The 21,536-nt window shown below is 40.2% G+C and overlaps 2 protein-coding genes across 3 annotated transcripts in view; one reads left to right on the forward strand and one right to left on the reverse strand.

The window, feature by feature from the left end:
• Window positions 1-6,829, forward strand: part of LOC143141808 (carboxypeptidase A1-like) — a 29,288-nt gene extending 22,459 nt beyond the window's left edge. The window contains exons 7-11 of one of the 2 annotated variants that reach the window (XM_076302518.1): window positions 822-932; window positions 1,042-1,135; window positions 5,904-6,103; window positions 6,280-6,364; window positions 6,567-6,829. In XM_076302518.1, the coding sequence (XP_076158633.1) occupies window positions 822-932; window positions 1,042-1,135; window positions 5,904-6,103; window positions 6,280-6,364; window positions 6,567-6,754 (678 nt within the window). In that variant the 3' untranslated portion in view covers window positions 6,755-6,829. The remainder of the gene's footprint in view (window positions 1-821; window positions 933-1,041; window positions 1,136-5,903; window positions 6,104-6,279; window positions 6,365-6,566) is intronic. The other variant, XM_076302524.1, reaches the window with a different exon arrangement.
• Window positions 6,821-21,536, reverse strand: part of cep41 (centrosomal protein 41) — an 87,013-nt gene continuing 72,297 nt past the window's right edge. Inside the window, exons 10-12 of the mRNA XM_076302534.1 lie at window positions 11,161-11,275; window positions 10,836-11,042; window positions 6,821-7,558 (exon numbers count right to left, since the gene is read on the reverse strand). Coding sequence (XP_076158649.1) covers window positions 7,434-7,558; window positions 10,836-11,042; window positions 11,161-11,275 — 447 coding nt within the window. The 3' untranslated portion in view covers window positions 6,821-7,433. The remainder of the gene's footprint in view (window positions 7,559-10,835; window positions 11,043-11,160; window positions 11,276-21,536) is intronic.

Consider the following 21,536-nt stretch of genomic DNA (forward strand, 5'->3'; position numbering starts at 1 on the left):
AAGTTATCCAACTAGGCTACCAGTGGGCCGCAGTCTCCCTGCAGCATGGGCTTAGCGCTTCACTTTTTGACAGAACCATAGGCACACAAAGTTCACTGTTGTCCAAATTCACACATTCTTTACTGTTGATCCACTTGCGAAGTAGCCTACTCGTCACACAGATATCACATGAAAGAGCCTTTTCTCAACTTTTAAACGGTGCTAGCTACAGCCGCTATTTGCTGTGATAAATTGTTGAAAAATGACCCATCTCCACACCCATTTGTCTCGGTGGAATATCTCACAAACTGTTCACTCAACACATGACAAACCATATATCAGAATAAACAGCAGACCTTACCAAAGGGGAAGTTGTAGCTGACTACGCCACCTATGGGAATTGTTACCACTAGGACATCATTGTTACTATGGTACCAAAAGTACAGATGCATCATTTACTTAGTCAACAGCAGTTACAACAATGGACAAACAAGCTCCCCTGGTGGAGAAATGGAGGGGATGCCGCGGTATGGCAAGGATGTGGCCCTAAAGAATGGAGATGTCCAATTGACTATAGGATTAATCCCTCTATTAGTGCCGTAGACAGGATTGAAAGCTGACCACTGGCAGCAAGCAGAAAGAGAGAGAAAGGAAATATCTCTTGCACACACCCACACAACTCACATTGCAACCAGGTGACAACACTGCAACATCAGACACACCACATGGGTATGAATCATTTAGTTCTTAACTCTATATGTTTGGTACAGTTTGCCTTCATAATTTGTGAGTTGCTCAATATGTGACTTGTCATATGTACATGGTTACATTTCACTGATCAGATTGTGACAGACTATGGACACGACCCTACTCTTACTGCAATCCTTGACAGCATGGACATCTTCCTTGAAATTGTCACCAATCCAGATGGTTACCATTTCACTCATAACTCTGTAAGTGTCCATATTTAATTTGTTACCTCCAGGAATATGATGCATAAATCAGAAGTTTATATTTTGTAGTTAAAATCTAAGCCAACTCCAAGCACTCATGTGTTCAAAGAATCGTATGTGGCGCAAGACCAGAAAACCTAACCCTGGATACCCTACTTGTGTTGGAGTGGACCCCAACCGAAACTGGAATGCAGGTTTTGGAGGTGTGTTATACCTGTTGCTTTGCTGTATTAAGAGACATCTATCTGGTATATCCTGTTTCTCAAGAGACTTTACAAACTGTATTTGCAGAGTGCAGAAAGCAGTTTTGATCACACATAAAAGCCAAGATTCACAAGGTGTTTTTAGATTACATCAGATTAGATTTGACTTTATTGTCATTGTGCAGAGTACAAGTACAGACTACAGACAACAAAATGCAGTTTGCATCTAATCAGAAAAGTGCATCTAACCAGAAAAGTGCAATGTTGTATAGACAGGTGGTACAGTATAAACCAGGGGTGGGCAAACTTTTTGGCTCAAGGGCCACATTGGGTTTTGAAAATTGGCCGGCGAGCCGCACAACAACCCACCCCCCCCCCCCACCCCCCTAAATATGTTTTTTATAGCCTATCATTTAGTATCAAAAGTATTTGTTTTAAAATATTAATTGCTAAAAAAATACTGCTAATTTGATGTTTTTTAACAAAATGTATAAATTGTGCACTGTCGCTTTAAGAATAATTCAGGGTTTATTTCTCAATGATCTTCTGCCCGCTCTGCTATGGCTTGTGCTATACCTATGGCTGTAGCCTCTCACAGTTTATAAAAGGTCAGTAGTGGGAACTACTGTTGCCTTCATGATTTCCTTTTAAAAGTTTCTTATAAGAAGGAGATATCAATTATCAACAATGACAACCTGCCGCTCTCTCTCCATCTTGTGAGCTCAGACGCGTTCCCAATTAAATGGAGTAGCATAACATTCAAGTTAGATCTGCTACAAAGGAGATAACAAAGAGTAGGCCTACCATCTCTATTTAACATGATGTTTTGACAACGACATTGTAAACGTTCTCTAAGGAGAGTGTAAAGCAGTTTGCAGTAAAGCTAAGTATGTGTGTGCTAGCTTTTGAATTCCTGAAGTCCACAATTAGCTCTTTGGTCTTCATAGTGTTGAGAGCCAGGTTGTTGTCGGTGTATCATGATGTTAGGTGCTGGATCTCTACTCCTCCCTGTAGGCGTTGTGCTGATGAGACCAATCACCATAGTGTCCTCTGCAAACTTGACAATGGTGTTAGAGCCATGTACAGGGGTGCAGTTGTAGGTGTTAGGGAGGGAGAAAAGGAGAGTGCTCAGCACACAGCCCTGTGGTACGGCAGTGTTCAGGGTGAGGGTTGAGGAGGTGAGTTTATCTGACCTAACAGACTGCGGTCTGTTGGTTATGAAGTCCAGAATCCAGTTACAGAGGGAGGTATTGATGCCCAGTTCACTGAATTTGGTGATCAGTTTGGAGGGGACTATGGTGTTGAATGCTGAACTGAAGTCAATGAACAGCATTCTCACATAGTTGTTACTATTGTCAAGGTGGGACAGGTCGGAGTGAAGTGCTGTAGAGATGGCATCCTCCGTTCTCCTGTTCTGACGGTAGGCTTTAAATCAGGGGCCATGGTCATCTTATTGGAGGGCCATGTCAGTGTTAAAGAATAATACAAAAAAGAACGGCTATTTCTGAAAATGCAATATTTTTTTTTCAAATACTACACAAAACTGCAAACAGAAAGTGCAAGTCTTTTTATCTCTTTTTAGTCACCTGTGCTAGCAACCTTAGCTTATAAATAAAATAATGATAAAATAAATATTAATACAAATTATAAAAACAAACAAAAAGCATAAAAACAATTATGTGTGTGTTTCACACCAAATACAAATATTTTCCTCTCATAACTTATTTAAACCTGCATGGTAAACTTTAGGTGCCAGGGTTAAGAAAACAACACCATTGGATTTTGACATAAAAATTTCAAAAGGGTTGGAAGTAGTCAGAGATAAAGTCCTACTGTAAATATAAAAATATTTGAGTATAAAGAAAAATTTATGAAGGGGGTAAATTTACCCATCTAATTTGCCACTGGATGGCAAGCATCTCAAATTATGCACCTTTCAGTAAATACTGGATGTTGAACATATTTGAGCAGGTTTACTTTCTTTTTTGTCATATTACCCATATAACAAATTAACAGGAAAACTGTAGGCCTAAGATGTAAACCAACAATAGTAAACTATTACTAGCCTCTAACCACAAACTGTTATCATAGTGACTTTTTAGTTCTTCAGAGCCCTATTTTTACTACCCCTGCTGTCTGTACCACGTCCATTACGGACACTATCATCATAATGATTACATCCTCCAGCTATGTTGGGCAGAGAGTCGAAATAAGCATGGCATGCTTAGTGGACACCGTCGTACTGTATACACGCAAAGACGCACCTCCATTCAGAGACGCACCGTGACTATCACTGTCAATAGTCGATCATAATCTCCAAAAGGCAGATATTCTCCTTCAGAATCAGAATAGGTGAATAACATAGCCTACCCAAGACTTCATCACACATGAAAGTTTTTTCAACATTTGGTGTCGGCCTATTTCTGCTTAAATTTGTGGAAAATTATGGCCTGCATCGCTTCCAGTCATTACAAACATATGCACGTCTTCATGTTTCTTGCGTGTAATACAAGTATTTCCTGAAAAGTTTGTGCAGCGAATTTGGGCTTGAATTGAAGCTCTGGGGCCTCATTTATAAAGCGTTCTTACGCACAGATTTGATCTTAGACTGTGCGTACACTCAAATCCATGCCAACACTCAGATTTATAAAAAACGTCTTTGACGTGGAAAAGTGCTTATCTCCACGTCAGGTTCAAACTTGATGTACGACCATTTCCTTGTGGTAATGCCGGGGTAATGCAAATAATCTGAGGTCTAAGTGCGATGCATTTTCAAAATTCCATGACCAACAATCTCATGTCTTTCTTTGTCATATGCATGATCAATATCAAAAGATTTGTAAAGTCGTTTTTGGACACAGCTTAATATCTCATGGTTTGGCATAAAACTGCTAATGAGAACTATAGCCCACTTAAGAAAGTGAAAAAACATATAGCTTACTTATTTCATAATATCTAAAAAAAAACACCAAGACCTACGATAGAATGATTGAAACATTCTTACAGGTGATCTAGTATATTTAGTGTTCTCACCAATCTAATATTGACCATAAAATGTCCAATCTCGGTGAGGTGGACTGCGCCATGTGGTATAGGATTTTTAAAAAGGCATTCAGAACTTGTTTAATAATGGTGGAGGTTATTGCACAATATTGGGAATATAGGATAGTATTGGATAATACAGTTTTGAATGTTAACCTGTTGAGGAGTACGGTCACAAATATGTGATCAGATGCAGCTGGGCCCCTGGGAGTACGATCACAAATATGTGATTAGAACGTTTTTGAAAAAGATTCTATACCATGACACAACAATTACCCTCAGGGACTTTTCTGCCATTAAACAATTAGAACACTGAAACTATAGAACGGTCGCGTAGAATTCTAGAAGGAGCCAGGAAAATAATTCACTCTCTGGGGAATGGCATTGTCTTACAGTCCTCAACAAGTGAATAAACTCTTTTGAGAGGTGGATAAACTCTAATAAGAGGTGGGTAAACTCTATTTCTGAAATTTGGTGGATAAACTGTGTTTACTCGCGTTTAGCCTCCACTACATCCTAATTTGCGCTCATAGGCCTATTCCCAGCTCCGTAACAGAAAGGTAATATTTGAATGTAAGCTATACAATGTAGGCTATAAATATTTTATATCATATATAGCCTATACAACCAAGGGACGGAAGTTATCCTCTGAAAGCAGGGCAGGGCCTGTTTGCTTTTTTTGACTGGCAGCGCCCAAGATTAGATGACAATACATGAGTTGGATAATGTATGCTAAAATATAAAGGTAGGCCTAAAGCAAACAATAAAGGACAATGTTTAAGCCATTGGACATTATTGAAAGAAAATGATCGCAAAGATATGCAGAATGAATGAATAATGACCGGCGAACTAGGCTACTTTTTCAGCAAAAACATAGCCTATCCTAAGAAATGTTAAGCCTACATGACATATCACGCTTATAATTTAGTCCTCTGTTTTATAGGCTAAATCAGCATATTACCCTGGATCATATTGGAAACGTACAGTAGCCTTCTGTACCATAACAGGATTATACTGTAGGCCTAGAGGTCTTTCCTTCATAGGCCTACTCAATTTTTGTTTCTACAAAGTAGGCCTAAACATACTAAATGTTGATTATTCACATTACTGCAAGCAAGAGGAATGAAAGCGAGCAGAGGGAGCAGAGGACAATGGACATGGATGCATACAATCTTTTTCCAGAAAGCTTTGCTTGGAAAAAATATAATTAGTTAAGCTATTCGAACTGACGCATATAGGCTAGTTAACATCAGATGGCATAGGCTAGGCCTATATAATGTTTTCAATATATAATTTTACATAGGCTACAGCTTTTAGGCCATTGATTTTATTAAAACATATGCTAATGATATTGATGAGGGGGTGTTTACAAGGCGGAGACCTAAAACCATCCGGCTGCGCACAAGTTGACGTTCATTTGTGATTTATAATGGGCACATCTGGAAGGGTGCGTACGTTCGCACACGTACGATCATTTCAGAAATTATTTAAGATCAAATGAAGGATGCTTTCTACGCAACACTTTTATAAATGAGGCCCCTGGATGTCTAGCAACTAGTGGAGGAGAGCACAAATGGGATGTCACCGTACTTAGATCTATCGTCTATTTTAACCAGTGTTATTGTTTGTCGCAATTAAAAATACCCTCAAGGGCCGATTTACATGGGCCGGGAGTTTGAGACCCCTGCTTTAAATGATAATTTCTTATAATGACTTTCTTGTATAGGTGCTGGTGCAAGTGGATCTCCTTGCTCTGACTTATACCGTGGACCAAGTGCTCATTCTGAGTCTGAAGTGAAATCAATTGTGGACTTTGTTCTGTCTCATGGAAACCTCAAGGCCTTTATATCCATACACAGCTATTCACAAATGCTTTTATACCCTTATGGGTATACCACAACACCTGCGAAAGACCATGAGGAACTGGTAGGTTTGGGGTATTTTTTACAGGAGTGAGAAAATACTTGAATAAAATGTTTAATATGTAGCTGGCCTTTAAAATTTTAAGTCTATAAGCATTATTTCTTAACAGCAACAACTAAGTTCTACCTCTGCATATAAAATGAAATTCAATTAATCACTTCAACATTTTATCATTGCAGAAGAACCTGGCATTTAAGGCCATAACTGACTTGGCTTCTCTCTATGGTACCCGCTACAGATATGGCAGTATTATCGATACCATATGTAAGTTACCATTATAATTGACTGTTTTTTATTCATGTGAATCATGCTGAATCCAATGTTGTAGATAAGAGCTACCACATGTGTATAATGTTAGAAGTAATACAACACAAGTAATCATTGTGTTATAACACATCCATATTACCATTGCAAAATTTGATATAAATCTTGTCTGATTATTTACATTGAATCTAATGTCCAACAGACCAGGCCAGTGGTGGCACCATTGACTGGACCTATAACCAAGGCATCAAGTACTCCTACACATTTGAGCTGAGGGATACTGGTCGTTATGGTTTCATTTTGCCGGCCAAGCAGATCATTCCAACCGCCCAGGAGACATGGCTAGCTCTAATTGCCATCATGGAGCACACAAAAGCTAACTCCCTGTAAGGCTGACAAAGGAAATCTTTAATGTCAAAAGTAAAAACAACTGCAACATATTCTTTGTTTTCTTTATTTTGCATCTTGTCTAATGTCTTATTGTAATATTAAGGTATGTCCTATCTCTAGAACGAAAACATATCACAGTGAAAATAATAGTCTTAAACAAAGCAATACCCTTTTTCTGAACAAGAAATCCACAAAATATGTCTGAGAACAATGTAATTTCTTAGATCACTATGGAAATGAGGACACATCAGTGTGACCCTGATTCTGTCTGAAAGAATACTTTTACAGCATAAGCTATTATTCAAATAAAAAAATCTATGTCTGCTAAAAATAACAGTTCAACATGTTCAATACCATTCATGAACATTGCATCTGGCATATCAGGCACACCTTAGTTAGAAGCACTTCAATGGTTACCAGACAAGGAAAATGTTACAGGATAAGTACAACCAAAAAATTAAATGAGTATTATCTATGAAATATTTGCATACAATGTATGTGACATTTATTTAAAAAAAAAAAACATTTAGAACAGAGGTTTGTCCAAATGTAAGTGTTACATTGCGATTTTAGTAAAGTACATCAGAAAAAGGCAAGAAAAGGAAAGATCAAATATGTACATATTGTGGTACAGTGTATATATGTTTCCATCGCATATGGGAAGATGAGATGGTTCTGGTTACTTCCAAGGTCTGGTGCTTTCTGTTCTTCCCCGCCTGGACCCTGTCGGTGAGATGGATAGCTGACTTTCCACACAAAACGATTTAGACTGTGCATTCCCTGTAGACATTCTGCTGAGCCGGCCTAGAAAATAATCAGAAAAGCTATTTGTGGCTTCCATAGCTAAATTGTAAAGCTCATTTTGCCTGCAATCACTTAAACTTAAACATTTTAAGAAACTTGCCATCTTCAGGTCATAAATACAGAATTTACATTTTTTATTTGACCTTTATTTAAGCCGGGAAAAGAACACATTGAGATTGTTATCTCTTTTTCAAGTGGGGCCTGACCAAGAAGACAGCACACAGAAAGACAAAAGACAACATTGACCAAAGGAAAAAGATAGCAGTGACAACAAAGACCTTAAAATCTAATGAGGTGAAGAGCTCCAGTTTTAAGTGTTTCTGGAGCTCGTTCCATGCAGCTGAAGCACTATAACTAAATAGCTATGCCAAACTCTGAACTTACTGAGGAACCATCAAACAGAATACATAATGCATGAATTCATGATAATTCATGTACCCTTACCGTAAAGTGTTACCGAAATGTGAAATAGTGGATTTTTATTTGAAACCAAAAAAATGTTTTTTGCTACTCATTTCTCAAAAGGAATTGCATTCAGGCCCCATCCTAGCATCTTTACACTGCCTGTTAAAAGTCGCATTGACTTCAAAATATTACTTCTAACATAGAAAGCCATAAATGGCCGGATACCTGAATATATTAAAGACCTCCTAGTCCTATACAACCCACCTAGACTGCTACGATCACAGAATATTGGACAAAAAACTCAAAAAACTACAGTAGGAGGCAGAGCTTTTTGCTACCACGCACCCCTCCTCTGGAATAATCTCCCTCCCTCTATTCGAGGGTTAATTAGGGCCCGAGCACCGAAGGGCGCAAGGCCCTATTGTTTTTGTAAGGATTATTAGGGCCCGAGCACCGAAGGGCGCAAGGCCCTATTGTTTTTGTAAGGATTATTATTATTAGGGCCCGAGCACCGAAGGGCGCAAGGCCCTATTGTTTTTGTAAGGATTATTAGGGCCCGAGCACCCGAAGGGCGCATGGCCCTATTGTTTTTGTAAGGATTATTAGGGCCCGAGCACCCGAAGGGCGCAAGGCCCTATTGTTTTTGTAAGGATTATTATTATTATTATTATTATTATTAGGGCCCGAGCACCGAAGGGCGCAAGGCCCTATTGTTTTTGTAAGGATTATTATTATTATTATTATTATTATTGTTATTCTACTTTTTTGATTTCCTGTTTTTGAGGTAGTTAACATGGTCGAAAATTCTTGAAATTTGGCACACACCTCAGGTGTCACGCAACGCAGTTAGGTACAAGAGCTTGACCCCGGGCGTGGCCCAGGGACTCGCTAGCGCCCCCTTAGGTGACTGATCCCGTGGTTGACATATATTTTGAGGTGGTTAACATGGTTGAAAAGTCTTGAAATTTGACACACACATCAGGTGTCACACAAAGCAGCTAGGTAAAAAAGCTTGGCCCTGGGTATGGCCCAGAGACTCGCTAGCGCCCCCTTACATGACTGATCCCGTGGTGGGCATATACTTTCAGCTACACACACCAAATTTGGTAGGTGTCTGTATCTCCCCAAGATGAACGACTTTCGTATGTACAATGCATTAGCCACGCCCAACAGGAAGTGAGGTATTTGGGATTTTGTGCAGACTAATATGTGATGAAATATGTGATGAATCATGATGCCAAAAGAGGTGCTTCCCATGGGTGAAAACGCATCAAATTTGGCACACACATCAAGTGATACAGTGAATAGACAGGGATAAAAGCTTGGCACCGGGCGTTGCCCAGGAACTCCATAGCGCCCCCTTATGTCACTGTGACTTGTGGTTGGCATATAGTTTTAGATACACACACCAAATTTGGTGGGTGTATGTAACTCCCAAAAACAAACAACTTTTGTATTAACATGCCATTAGCCACGCCCACAGGAAGTGAGGTAATTGAGATTTTGTGCGTTGTGGACATGATCAATTTTAACGTACTCCTCCTAGACGGTTGATCCGATTCATGTCAAAGTTGGTATACATGAGGCCGAGATGTTCCTGATTATAAATTGTGAAGCCTTTTTTTGATATGTTGTAATTTGACGAAATGGCGAAATTATTAATTTTAATACCCTTCCACATGAACAATAAATGTGTCATAATTCACCATGCATGGCTTGAAATGTTTTAAAATTCACAGGTCATTAAAGACCATGTTAATGATAATATTCACATGCCCATAATGCATGTTTGGCATAGCGCCACCACCTGGCAACAGAAAGAATGACAATTATACTGATTTCACATTATCAATTTGAACATACTCCTCCTAGACGGTTTGTCAGATTCATTTGAAATTTGGCAAACATTATGCCAAGATGTCGCTGATGTTAAATTGTGAAGGGATTTTTGAATGTTGTAATATATTTGATATGATTTTAATATCTCACCACATAAACAGGATATGTGTCACAAATCACAGTGCATTGAATGAATGGTCTGAAACTTCTCAGGTTAATAGATATCATGACTATGATGATATCCAGACACCCAATGGGCCTGCCTGGCATAGCGCCACCACCTGGCCAAGCAGGAAATGTGCCAGAAATGGACAATGCCTTAAGTGATTGATCTGAAACTTTATAAAATATCAGATATCATTATTGTGATGAAATTCACATTCGTAATTCACAGGCCTAGCATAGCGCCACCATCTGGCCAAGCAGGAAATGTGCCAGAAATGCTCTATGCTTTGAATAAATGGTCTGAAACTTCTCATGTTAGTAAATATTATAATTATGATGATATCCAGACACCCAATGGGCCTGCCTGGTATAGCGCCACCACCTGGTCAAGCAGGAAATGTGCCAGGAAATGGACAATGCCTTAAGTGATTGATCTGAACGTTTACAAAAAATTTGGATATCATTATTGTGATGATATTCACATGTGTAATTTCCATGCCTAACATAGCGCCACCATCTGGCCAACCAAAAAGTGTATCAGAAATGTTCTTTGCTTAAAATGAATGGTCTGAAATTTCTCAGGTTAATATATATTATGATTATGATGACACCCAATGGGCCTGCCTTGCATTGCGCCCCCACCTGGCCAAGCAAGTACATGTGGCAGAAAATACAATACAAAAACAAATAGCACACGCATCAAATATGTACATTTCACAAACGCACCACGTCGGTGCTTTGTTGGATTCCGACATGTCACGGGTTGTGGCCCGCAGGTACTCGGGCCCGCCATTGCCGCTTGCGGCTATATTATCACTTGCTCCCTGGTTAATCTAAATTCATTGCAGCAATGAACTGTAATACTCACTGTTAGGGTTGACTGGGACAAGACAGTGCTCTAAATAATTCTGAATGTTGTGCAGGTCTTCAGCAGTAAATCTCCATTTCTTCTCAGTTTCACATAAGCCTTGATGGAGATTGGAGCGTGTGTGTCCTATGCCCGCAGACAGACACAATACAGGAACTGAGCCTGTTGTCATTCCATTAGGAAATGTCTGTGTAAGAACCTTCAAGCCTCAAAAAAAAAAAAAAAAAAAAGTCTAAGTTAGATATCACTGTGTGCACAACATGACATAAAGGTAGAAAGTATATCATTGTATATTAAATGTTAATTATGAAGAATGGAAATGTACCTCCAGAGAGCATGAAGAGGTTCTCAAATCCCCGTTCACACATTGTAGTGGCTGCCTGACTTGCGAGTCTTTCATCTTCATCATAGACAATGATGATCTTTCCAATCACATTTTTCTATATGTTTCATTGTTAAAGTTAAGTTAAAGCATTACATTTAAAAGTGTAAGTCCAAAGTTAACCCACACGCACTGGCAAAAGGTCTACTGTCCATTGCCACAACACACAGATCAATTTTAAGATGTAGCACATAAAAGCAGCCTGAAAGCCAATAGAAAGATCTTGCTACATATTTTTGTTTTAAACAAACAAACATGAAACAATTAGCTTCAGAAATAATGTGGGGCTAAATTTTAACAATCTGAAAGGCACGGTCAGAAGCGTATGGTTTAAAAACGTTTAGGGTGTGGTCAGTCCAAATCACTGTCTTAACGCCGTAATAAATTCGCCAGGCGCATTGTTCAAAAGGGTTGTTCTTAGCTGTCTTAATCATTCATGGGTGTGTTTTGGGCGTAACATCCATTAAACCAATGACAGTGAAACCTGTCATTCCCTTTAAGAGCAAGGAGCGCAACATCAGACAGCGCGTCAATATTTTGACAGTAAGCGCATCTGAAGGAATCTGCATGCACACGAGACCGTGTATGCAACACCAGGATTCCACTAAACCTTGCTTCACTAAAACCTGTGTGACTAGCAGAGTATAGCCTACATGCATCTGCACTTGCCTGTTATTTGATCTCATAGGCAAATTAAAACAATTTTTTTGCTTTAGACCAGGTTTTTTTTGGTCAGTGGCGTACTGTAAGGATTTTTAGTGGGTCTAAGGGGCCGTTTATACAAGAACGATTGTGAAGGAAGACGACAAAATATTTTATCATAAGTGCCTTTCGTTTACACGGCGACCCCGCCATCGGGGCTTGAAGACGCAAAAATCTGAAGACTCCTTCCAGAGTGTAGAGTTTTGAAGACGACCCGGGTTGCGTCTCCGTCTAAACGGCTAAACCAAAGATCCTTGATTACCTCTCTGGCTAAACTGTCAAATTAGAATGTCTGCGCGTGACGTACCGGGGTTCTATCACACCACCACCCAGCGGTCTGGAATGCATATCCAATCGAACATCACATACTCTTGCGTCTTCATATAAACAAAGATTTCCCCCTGAGAATGCTTGTCTAAACGCGAATAAAAAACACTTCTGCGTCTTCTCTTTTCATCGTCACCCTATAAACGTAGCCTTAGATAGCGACTTTTGGATCATGCATCTAACGGTTAGACCAGGGGTCGGCAACCTTTTTTGCCTGGAGAGACACTTTTACCAAATTTATTTATTTTTTAATCTCAGAAGAGCCACATAAAGATGGTTACAAGAAGAAGTTTGGATATTTAATGTACAGTTACTTTCATTCAACAGAGATTTTTTTAATACATTTTCTACTAGTTTTAAAAGTAATGTGCAAGTAACTTGAAATGTAAAGTGGAATGACAGAAGTATAGGCCTTAGGCTTCGCATGTAGGCTAAACACCACCCCCTATTTTCCCAGTGTCCTTTGGTATGCAAAGTAACATCATAGTTCACAACACAACACTGAATTTTCATTGACATGTCATTGGCGAAATTGAACATTAGGCCTACCAGAGATTAGATTTGGTGATGGCCTTGGAGTCTGGCTGGCTCATATTCAGTGAGGTGAAGTTTCATGCAAGAATTGAGGCTGTCATCATTTAAGGGCAACTCCACGCAAAACTGTCATATATCCATAACGCCAACTAAATAGCCTACCATGGCATTGTGTTGGCGTTATGGATGTGACAGTATTGTGCGGAATTGCCCTTAAACATGAGCGCAGGTTTGTCTTTATATTTTTCATATGTGAGAACGATTTCTCACATGCAGGTGTAACCCACAGGGAAAATAAATATTAGGATATAAAGTTAAATAGATAAATAGACAAGTCAATAAATATGCTAATACTTAAATATGTAAAACTACATTCAATATTTAAATAGTTGTTGAGAACTTTCAAGAGTTTATTTGTAGGCACTCTAACCCATAGACAATTTTTTGAGTAAGGCACGAGCGTTGTAATAATAAGACGCGCTGGGAGTAACGTTAGTCAGGCTGACTACAGGTGAAAGGATCCAGATGTGAGAGATAATTTTGTAAATAAGCTATTATGTTTTGGTATGCCAGTTGTCTATTCGGGAACTGTATGTAATGAGTTTGTTTGTTTTATAATAGTGTACAGACAAAAGTCTCATAAGTTAAGGGCTATAGTCGTGTGTGAGATAAGTGTCTGCTGTTCGCTTGACGACGGTGAAGGAAAACCAGATAGCGGTTTAGGCTACCGTGTGCCTTATACCTCCTCTGGCAACGTTGGACGTCTCGCTCTGTACTGTCACTGCCTCGGGTCTGTGGAGCCTCATTGCCGGCGCGAGCTAACGTTGTTGGAGGTATCGTAACCCTTTTTGTTTTCAGGCTCAGCTGAGTGAAGCGGCTAGTCTGTTTGTAGCCTCACCGAGCACAAGCAACGACACAGGCCTGCAACGATAACTCCTCGATACCGTGCGGTATTGTGTGTGTGTGTGTGTGAAAGAGAGAGTGTATGTGTGGGCCCACATTGTTGTTGTCTTATGTGAGTGATGTTCCAATTGTTGCCGTTGACTGGCCTTAAGCCAGGCTAAGGGGTTTAGCATTTAATTGACAACCTTATGGGTCGTTTAATATTGTATTTATACTATTAATTGTACTCTAGTGTTTCTAAACCTAAACTTAGGCTATCTATTCATACTTTAATATTTCTAAACATATACTTATTTAATCATACTGTACTTCTAGCTAAACCTAACCTTGCTAAATCATATTGTGTTATTTATAAACTAAACCTTCTAACTCTGCTGTGCTAAATATATTTTACAGAAGTGTGTTTACATCTATTACACTTGCTGGTCAATTGATTGTTTTTATTTCCTGTTATTATTCATACTATCTAGTCAGTTGGCAACTGATTGTACATTAGCTATACATAATTTATATATTCATTGTTAAACATACAGTATTTATATTTCACATTTATATATTTATTGTTATTGATATAACTTTCCCATATCCTTACCTTTGTTAGTAGAAATAAATTAACAGCATTTGGCATTAAAACTGTGGTATTTGTCTTGATGGGGGATATTTATTAATTGTTCAGAAATGCTCATACTTGGAAATTTGATTTAACTAAGCGTTAAAAGTATTGACACAAAAAAGAAAGGAGAGATCCACCTTAACAGAACCTCAGGCCTTTACCTTAAGTGAAACTACAGGTAAAGGGCGTTACACAGGAATAGGGTTAACACAGCAATACTAACTCGTTGCAGTGTGCGATATATAACGGGCAGTTCATTTCGCGTTTTCAGAATCAGTCTTCGGATGGAAACTTTCCCATTTCAGCCAGCTTGTGTTCACGCTTGCAAGCTGTGGTCGCTGACGTTTCCTTTTTGACATTTTCCTTATCTAGCCTACAGCAAGCGCCAGTGTTGAGCAAGTTACTGAAAATTAGTAATTAGTTACAGTTACTAGTTACTTCTTTCAAAAGTAATTGAATTACCTTACCAATTACTGTATATCAAAAGTAATTAGTTACTAGAGAAAGTAACTTTTGAGTTACTTTTAAGTCTGCTTTTAAAATGTCAATATGAACAGTACTGAACAGTCACACACACAATAAACCTAATTTTTAGACCTATTTATTGTAGTTTCAACAGGCCTTCAAATCAATAGCCTCGTGCATGACCCCAAAACATTCTACAATGCATGAAGGCCTCCCTGACCTTGTTTTGCGCCAACCTCACCATCTAGGTGGTTTGATAGATATGATAGATATGTACAGTACACTGCCTACTGCTTGCCTTCTACTACTACTAGTAGAATGCTAGTACTAGTAGTATGCATGGTGGTGCACTGACACTGAATTCTGCAATATAGCAATAAGTTATTATTGGGGGCCTAGCAGCGAAGCTGCGAAGGCACCCATTGTTTTAGTAGTTTTTCCTATTATTATTGGGGGCCAAGCAGCGAAGCTGCGAGGCAACCATTGAGTTACTAGCTTTTCCTATTATTGGGGGCCAAGCAGCGAAGCTGCGAAGGCACCCATTGAGTTACTAGCTTTTCCTATTATTATTACACTTCTGCCATTGGAGTCTATGGCAGCCCATAGAACGCCTGGCTAAAAAGTTCAGATTTTTTGGCAGAAAGTTTCGGGACACTCCACTGACCACTCACACTTATTTACGGACCTCTAAACCCAGCCATCTAGCGCCACCAACAGGTCAAAATCTGGCCGAAAATGGAATCGGTGGTTCTAAAGTTATGAAATTTGGTACACCGATTCAGCACTGTCCCATGATCACTCTCACCAATTTACAGAACTCTATGCCCAACACTCTAGCGCCACCAATGGGTCAAAACTGGATTGCATTAACGCATGTGAAGATTGAACGGTGCATCCGATTTTCACAAATCAGGCACTGTTGGAATCCCTGGACCGACCTAAGTTCAATGACTTCTATCACGTCACTTTCCGCCATATTGGACCTCCGCCATATTGGATTTAGTCCAATAAACGAAAAGTTTCAGCGTTCACAAATTTCATCCGATTTTCACAGAACTTGGCGGAGATGATCTTCTCCTCGAGCCGCACAAACAATACTTGTCAGATTTTTCAATTTCATTTTTGTTTGCCCGTGACAGCCAATCAAATATGGCGATGAAGCGCCAAACAGGAAGTGGACTAACATCTCTGTGGCACTTTGAGTTAACATAACAAAACTCGATACCATTAGTCAGGACACTGTCCGAATCACTCACAGCAATTTATATGCATATACATTGAACACTCTAGCGCCACCAGCAGTTCAATGCTGGACATGCGTTCATGCGCGTGATCCTTGACTCTTTTGTCTGATTTTCACAATTGAGGTAGTGTCTGAATCATTGGACCATACAGAGTTCCTCGACCCCTATTCTATCACTTTCCGCCATATTGGACCGCCGCCATATTGGAATTGGTCCAAACTCTACGGAAAGTTTCAGCGGTCACAAATTTCATCTGATTTTCACAGGACTTGGTGGAGATGATCTTCAGACCGAGCCGCACAAACGATACTTGTCAGATTTTTTTATTTAATTTTTATTAATCAAATATGGCGATGAAGCCACCAAACAGGAAGTGGGATAACATCTCGGCTATGCTTTAATGTATGAAGTCCAAACTTGGTACAGGGACTTGGTATCTGATTGTGAGGACGCACTAGGAAATTGGCATCATGTGGCCTCTATAGGGGGCGCTGCAATACAGGAAGTGAGCTCCTATCTTAGCAGCGCTTTGATGTATGAAGTCCAAACTTGGTACAGGGACTTGGAACCTGATTGTGAGGACACAGTAGGAAATTGGCATCATTTGGCCTCTATAGGGGGCGCTGTAATACAGGAAGTTGGCTCATATCTCAGTAACGCTTCATTGTATGAAGTCCAAACTTGATACATGGACATATTAGCTGATTGTGAGGACATGCAAGGAAAGTGGTCTCATTTGGCCTCTAGGGGTGCTGTAATAAAGAAAGTGAGCTCACATCTCAGCAACACTTTGGTGTATTAAGTCCAAACTTGGTAGAGGGACATGGTAGCTGATTGTGAGAACGCACAAGGACATTGGTGTAATTTGGCCTCTTGCTGTGAGTGCTTGCTCATGCCGTGGCAACGCCATTCCTGCTATAGCGCTCTGCTAGGCCCCCGCATTGCTGGTTGCAGCTATATTTATCATTATTATTGCAATCCTTCTGTAGGCTACATGGAATGAGTTCAATGGGATGTAATGTGAAACAATGTTAAATGGCCTATTTTCAAAGCAGTTATTGTCTGCTCACACACACATACAACCTAGGTTATCCTCAACCTGCTTTGAACACAGTTGTATTATATAGTATTTTAAGCACCATCAGTTTGGGAAAAGCCTGCGCTGCACAAGTGCTGACCTACCGAAATAAGTTCTAATGCGCATCCGAGGGTTTGGGGTTGTCGCGCACTATGCAGAAGGTTACTCTTCAGCTGATAAGGTGTTCCAGAGAGAAGTTGCATGTTCCGTCGCAGACAAATGAATCCATAACACCATGGATGTCAATTCCGATGTAAACATACTGTGCAAATAACTCAAGTCGCTGTACGGTAGGCTATTTGGAGGTTTCTTTATCTGGTAAGTGAAATCTGCATTTTCCTCACGAGTTAAACGTGTGCTTGCTTGTGCCAAGGCTATATATAGGCTACTGTATGTAGGCCTATTGGTGTTGTGGCGTGGCTATGTTGTAAGAATGAGAAATTGATATAACGAGGCTTTTGCGCAATAGGTGAACAAGAGCAGAGATAAACATTACATTACATTACATTTGGCTGACGCATTTTTAGCCAAAGCGACTAACAACATGGTAAACAGTTTAAGTTTTAGAGCAATTCTCAACAATTTTAGGACAATTTAAAAAACATTAAGTACAGTAAGAATAAGTGCATCAGTGAGTGCTGTTTTTAACAGTTACGTGTCAGTTTAAGACAGCTGGTGAGTGCCAGGATCAGCAAGACTTGTTGTAAGTGTTGCTATGAGAGGAGATGTTCTCTAAAGAGCTGGGTCTTCAGGAGTTTTTTGAAAATGGAGAGGGATGTCCCTGCCCTTGTAGGAACTGGCAGTGTGTTCCACCAACGAGGAACAACAGATGAGAAAAGTTTGGTTTGGCTTGAGCGTACTGGTGGTAGAGCTAGACGTCGTTCGTCTGAGGAGCACAGCGGTCTGGAGGTAGCGTATGTCTGTATGAGGGCATTCAAGTAGGTGGGAGCAGAACCGGAGACTTTGTAGGCAAGCGTTAGAGCCTTGAATTTGATGCGGGCTGCCATAGGTAGCAAGTGTAGCTGGATGAGCAGCGGGGTAACATGTGCCCTTTTGGGTTGGTTGTAGACCAGGCGCGCCGCCATGTTCTGGATCATCTGAAGTGGTTTCACTGCGCAGGCTGGGAGACCTGTCAGGAGGGCGTTGCAGTAGTCGAGTCGTGATATGACTATTGCCTGAACCAGAAGTTGGGTAGCATCTTGAGTCAAGTAAGTCCTGATTTTCCGTATGTTGTAGAGTGCGAAACGGCAAGACCGGGCGACTGAGGCAACATGATCTAAGTTTAGTTGGTTGTCAAGAACAACTCCTAGATTTCTTGCAGTCCTGTTAGGTGAAACAGACAGGGAGTCAAATTTGATGTTGATGTTGTGGTGTATGGTAGGTTTAGCTGGGAGGACCAGCAGTTCAGTCTTTGAGAGGTTCAGCTGGAGGTGGTGTGCCTTCATCCATGTAGCTATGTCTGAGAGGCAATCCGAGATCCGTGCTGAAACCAAGTGGTCATCAGGTGGAAAGGACAGATAGAGCTGTGTGTCGTCTGCATAGCAGTGGTATGAGAAGCCATGCGAATGGATAATCTGTCCCAAGGAGGTGGTGTAGATAGCAAAGAAAAGGGGGCCCAGCACTGAGCCCTGGGGGACCCCTGTGGTGAGATGGTGAGGTGCAGATAGCTGACCAAGCCATGATACGTTAAACGAGTGTCCTGTGAGGTAGGATTCAAACCACAATGCGCTTTTACTGTAGTGGAGCTTACGAGATGGAAACGAAAGGGAAAAGGCTTTTAAGATGCCCATTTAAATTGTAGCCTAATGGGTTCTACATACCCGGTTTTGGCCGTGTAGCACACGGTAGTGCACCACTCATTTTTTTTCAGACGAGCGCGACAAGGCGGAAACAGGAAGATGGACTAGTTCGAGGGCAAGCGAGTTGCAGTGTTTTGTTACAGTCGTGAATTTTTAATAGTTTGCTGGATAAGTTAACAAAGTTACCAGTGAGAGTTGCAACACATGGAATTAAGAGGAAAGAATAGAAACAATTTATTTTCAAACAAAGGATATCTATTAAGGCCTGAACAAAATCTCTTTCCACTTCAGGAAATTACACAAACACAGCCAGCTGCTAGCTAGCTAGCCAGCTAACTAAACTGTTTAAATTATTAAAATTTCCCTCGGGATGACTAAAGTACCTATCTATATATCCATCTATCTTTCTATCTATCTACCTGTGCACACACCTTGGAAACTACATGATAATGATGATGGTAGTTGTGAATAGTAGCAACCAAAGTCTGAAGTACCATCACAGAGGCTAGCTACTGATGTTTCTTACTGCAGCTTCTTCTGCTGTGTAAGTAGTTAACGTTAGTCTTTTCACAACAGCGACACCTCTATTCAGGAGAATATTACCACCACGCGCGAGTATAAATGGTTACGGCGCTTCTGTGACGTCACATTGTCGCGCTACTGGTCGGGTGCGTCGAGTATGTGGCGCACTTAATGCACTCTTGTGTGTTTTAGCATAAATCCGAAATAAGGAGGAATGTGAGGAGGCTCCTATTAACTGTAAAGAATGCATCTGCAATCTAAACATGAAACACAATCGCTGGAAACACAGCTAAGGTCGGGAGACGGTAGATCAGAAGCAGCAAATGTGCATCTGTCATCTTGTCTGCAGTCATTCATTCAAGATCAAGAGTAACAAGTAACGAACTCGTTTAAATTTCAGTAATTGTAATTGCGTTACTTGATTTACAAAAATACTTCGTTACATGCTCGTTACCACTAAAAGTAGTGGAATTACACGTTACTTTGTAACGCATTACTCCCAACACTGGCAAGCACACACATCAACAATAACAATTAAAGACAAGTGTTTTCGTTGACTGAAATGGAGGGAAATCAGTGATTTTGTTTGATATTGACATGGCAACGAACCGCGAATGTAACAATATTGTGCAGGCTACAGTTACGGAGTCAAGTGAGGTAGAAAGTTATATAAATTACTCAGATAGAACTACGAACTAAAATAAAATAGGCCTACATTTTAATTAAATAGGCCTACTCATTATTATTTTCAAAAGCTGAGCCGCATCAGAGGGATCAAAGAGCCGCATGCGGCTGCAGGTTGCCGACCCCTGGGTTAGACTCTAACCACACCAATTTTTTTAATTGACACACTCGTGTGCGGAATGTTCAATTGAACTGGAGCTCATGCTGAAAAAATCTATCACTGCCTTTGGCGTAAGATAGGAACAAGTTAATTTATATAGCATATTTAAAAACAAGAACAGTTGACCCAAAGTGCTTCATAGGTAAGACTAACTTACACAAATAGAGAGGGAAACTGACAAACAAATAAAAAAAGGGGGGGGGGGTATAGAATAAAGGGGGTTAAGATGACAATAAGACACAAGCTAGAAATAAAGGTTATAATGCCCATAAAACTAGAGATAAAACATAAAAAAAACAAATAAATAAATAGACAATTAAATACATAAATGGGGGCTACTAAAAAAGTAACCTGACCCTAGCCAGATGAATTTCGCTCCGCCTAGCTCCACTCATCCATCTGGAACTGATCCATTGAAGTGTTGCTTCAGAAGGCTGGGCCTAATCAAAAAATGCTTGCATATGATTAAATAAGCCACTTGTCCGTCATCTATTGACGTGCTACTTCAACCACTCACATCGAAGCCAACCCGTGACGCTAATAACAGTCTCACAGTCGCTTCTAAGCTATGTCACATCTATGAAACTCCCGCCCTGCGTCCTGATTGGCTGTACCATAAAATCGGTTGCAGAAATCATTCTCAATGGAAGAGGTCCCAGATGGATGTGAGTGAAGCTAGGCGGAGCTAAGCGGAACGAAATTCATCTGGCTAGGGTCAGGTTAACTAAAAAGGCCAAAATAAGATAATACTAAAATCAAGATAAATAAATAAATAACAAATACAAGATTGTATTTGTATTCCCACTGAGGATCGACTTCAAAGTCCTCATCCTCACCTTCAAGGGCCTACATGGCTCTGCCCTTACATAAAAGCCATCAACACGAGTGACTTTTGGAAAATTGGAAAAGTGAAACACATGCAGTGAAAACAGTGGACTTGCGTTTCATAAGTAAAAGAGATCCAAGAGAAAAAGGCATCAAACTCCTTACGACGCCTTCCGAGATTAGTGACAATGTAAAAGTGATTACTTACGCTTGTACCTCTGCTCGAATTATCAAGGAACTGCTTTTAGAGTGTCCACAACATCGTTGTTGCTAGAAACTGCTAGACACTAACGAGTGCCTCCCATCAGTCGTCGACACGACACAATGCCTCCCCTCAGCTGTGCACCTGCAAGAAGGTAGTGTAAATCGAAGCCAGAATAGCAAACCTCTACCAGATCAAGATGGATGAAGAGTTCCTCGACTCTCTGTAAGTAACCCGCGCACACTAACATCAGAGGTCTTG

This window comes from Alosa pseudoharengus, unplaced genomic scaffold (genome assembly GCF_046254945.1).
Source record: "Alosa pseudoharengus isolate Yale_2024_CS ecotype anadromous, Long Island Sound unplaced genomic scaffold, YU_APseudo_1.1 YU_APseudo_1.1_scf_10, whole genome shotgun sequence".
NCBI lineage: Eukaryota > Metazoa > Chordata > Actinopteri > Clupeiformes > Clupeidae > Alosa > Alosa pseudoharengus.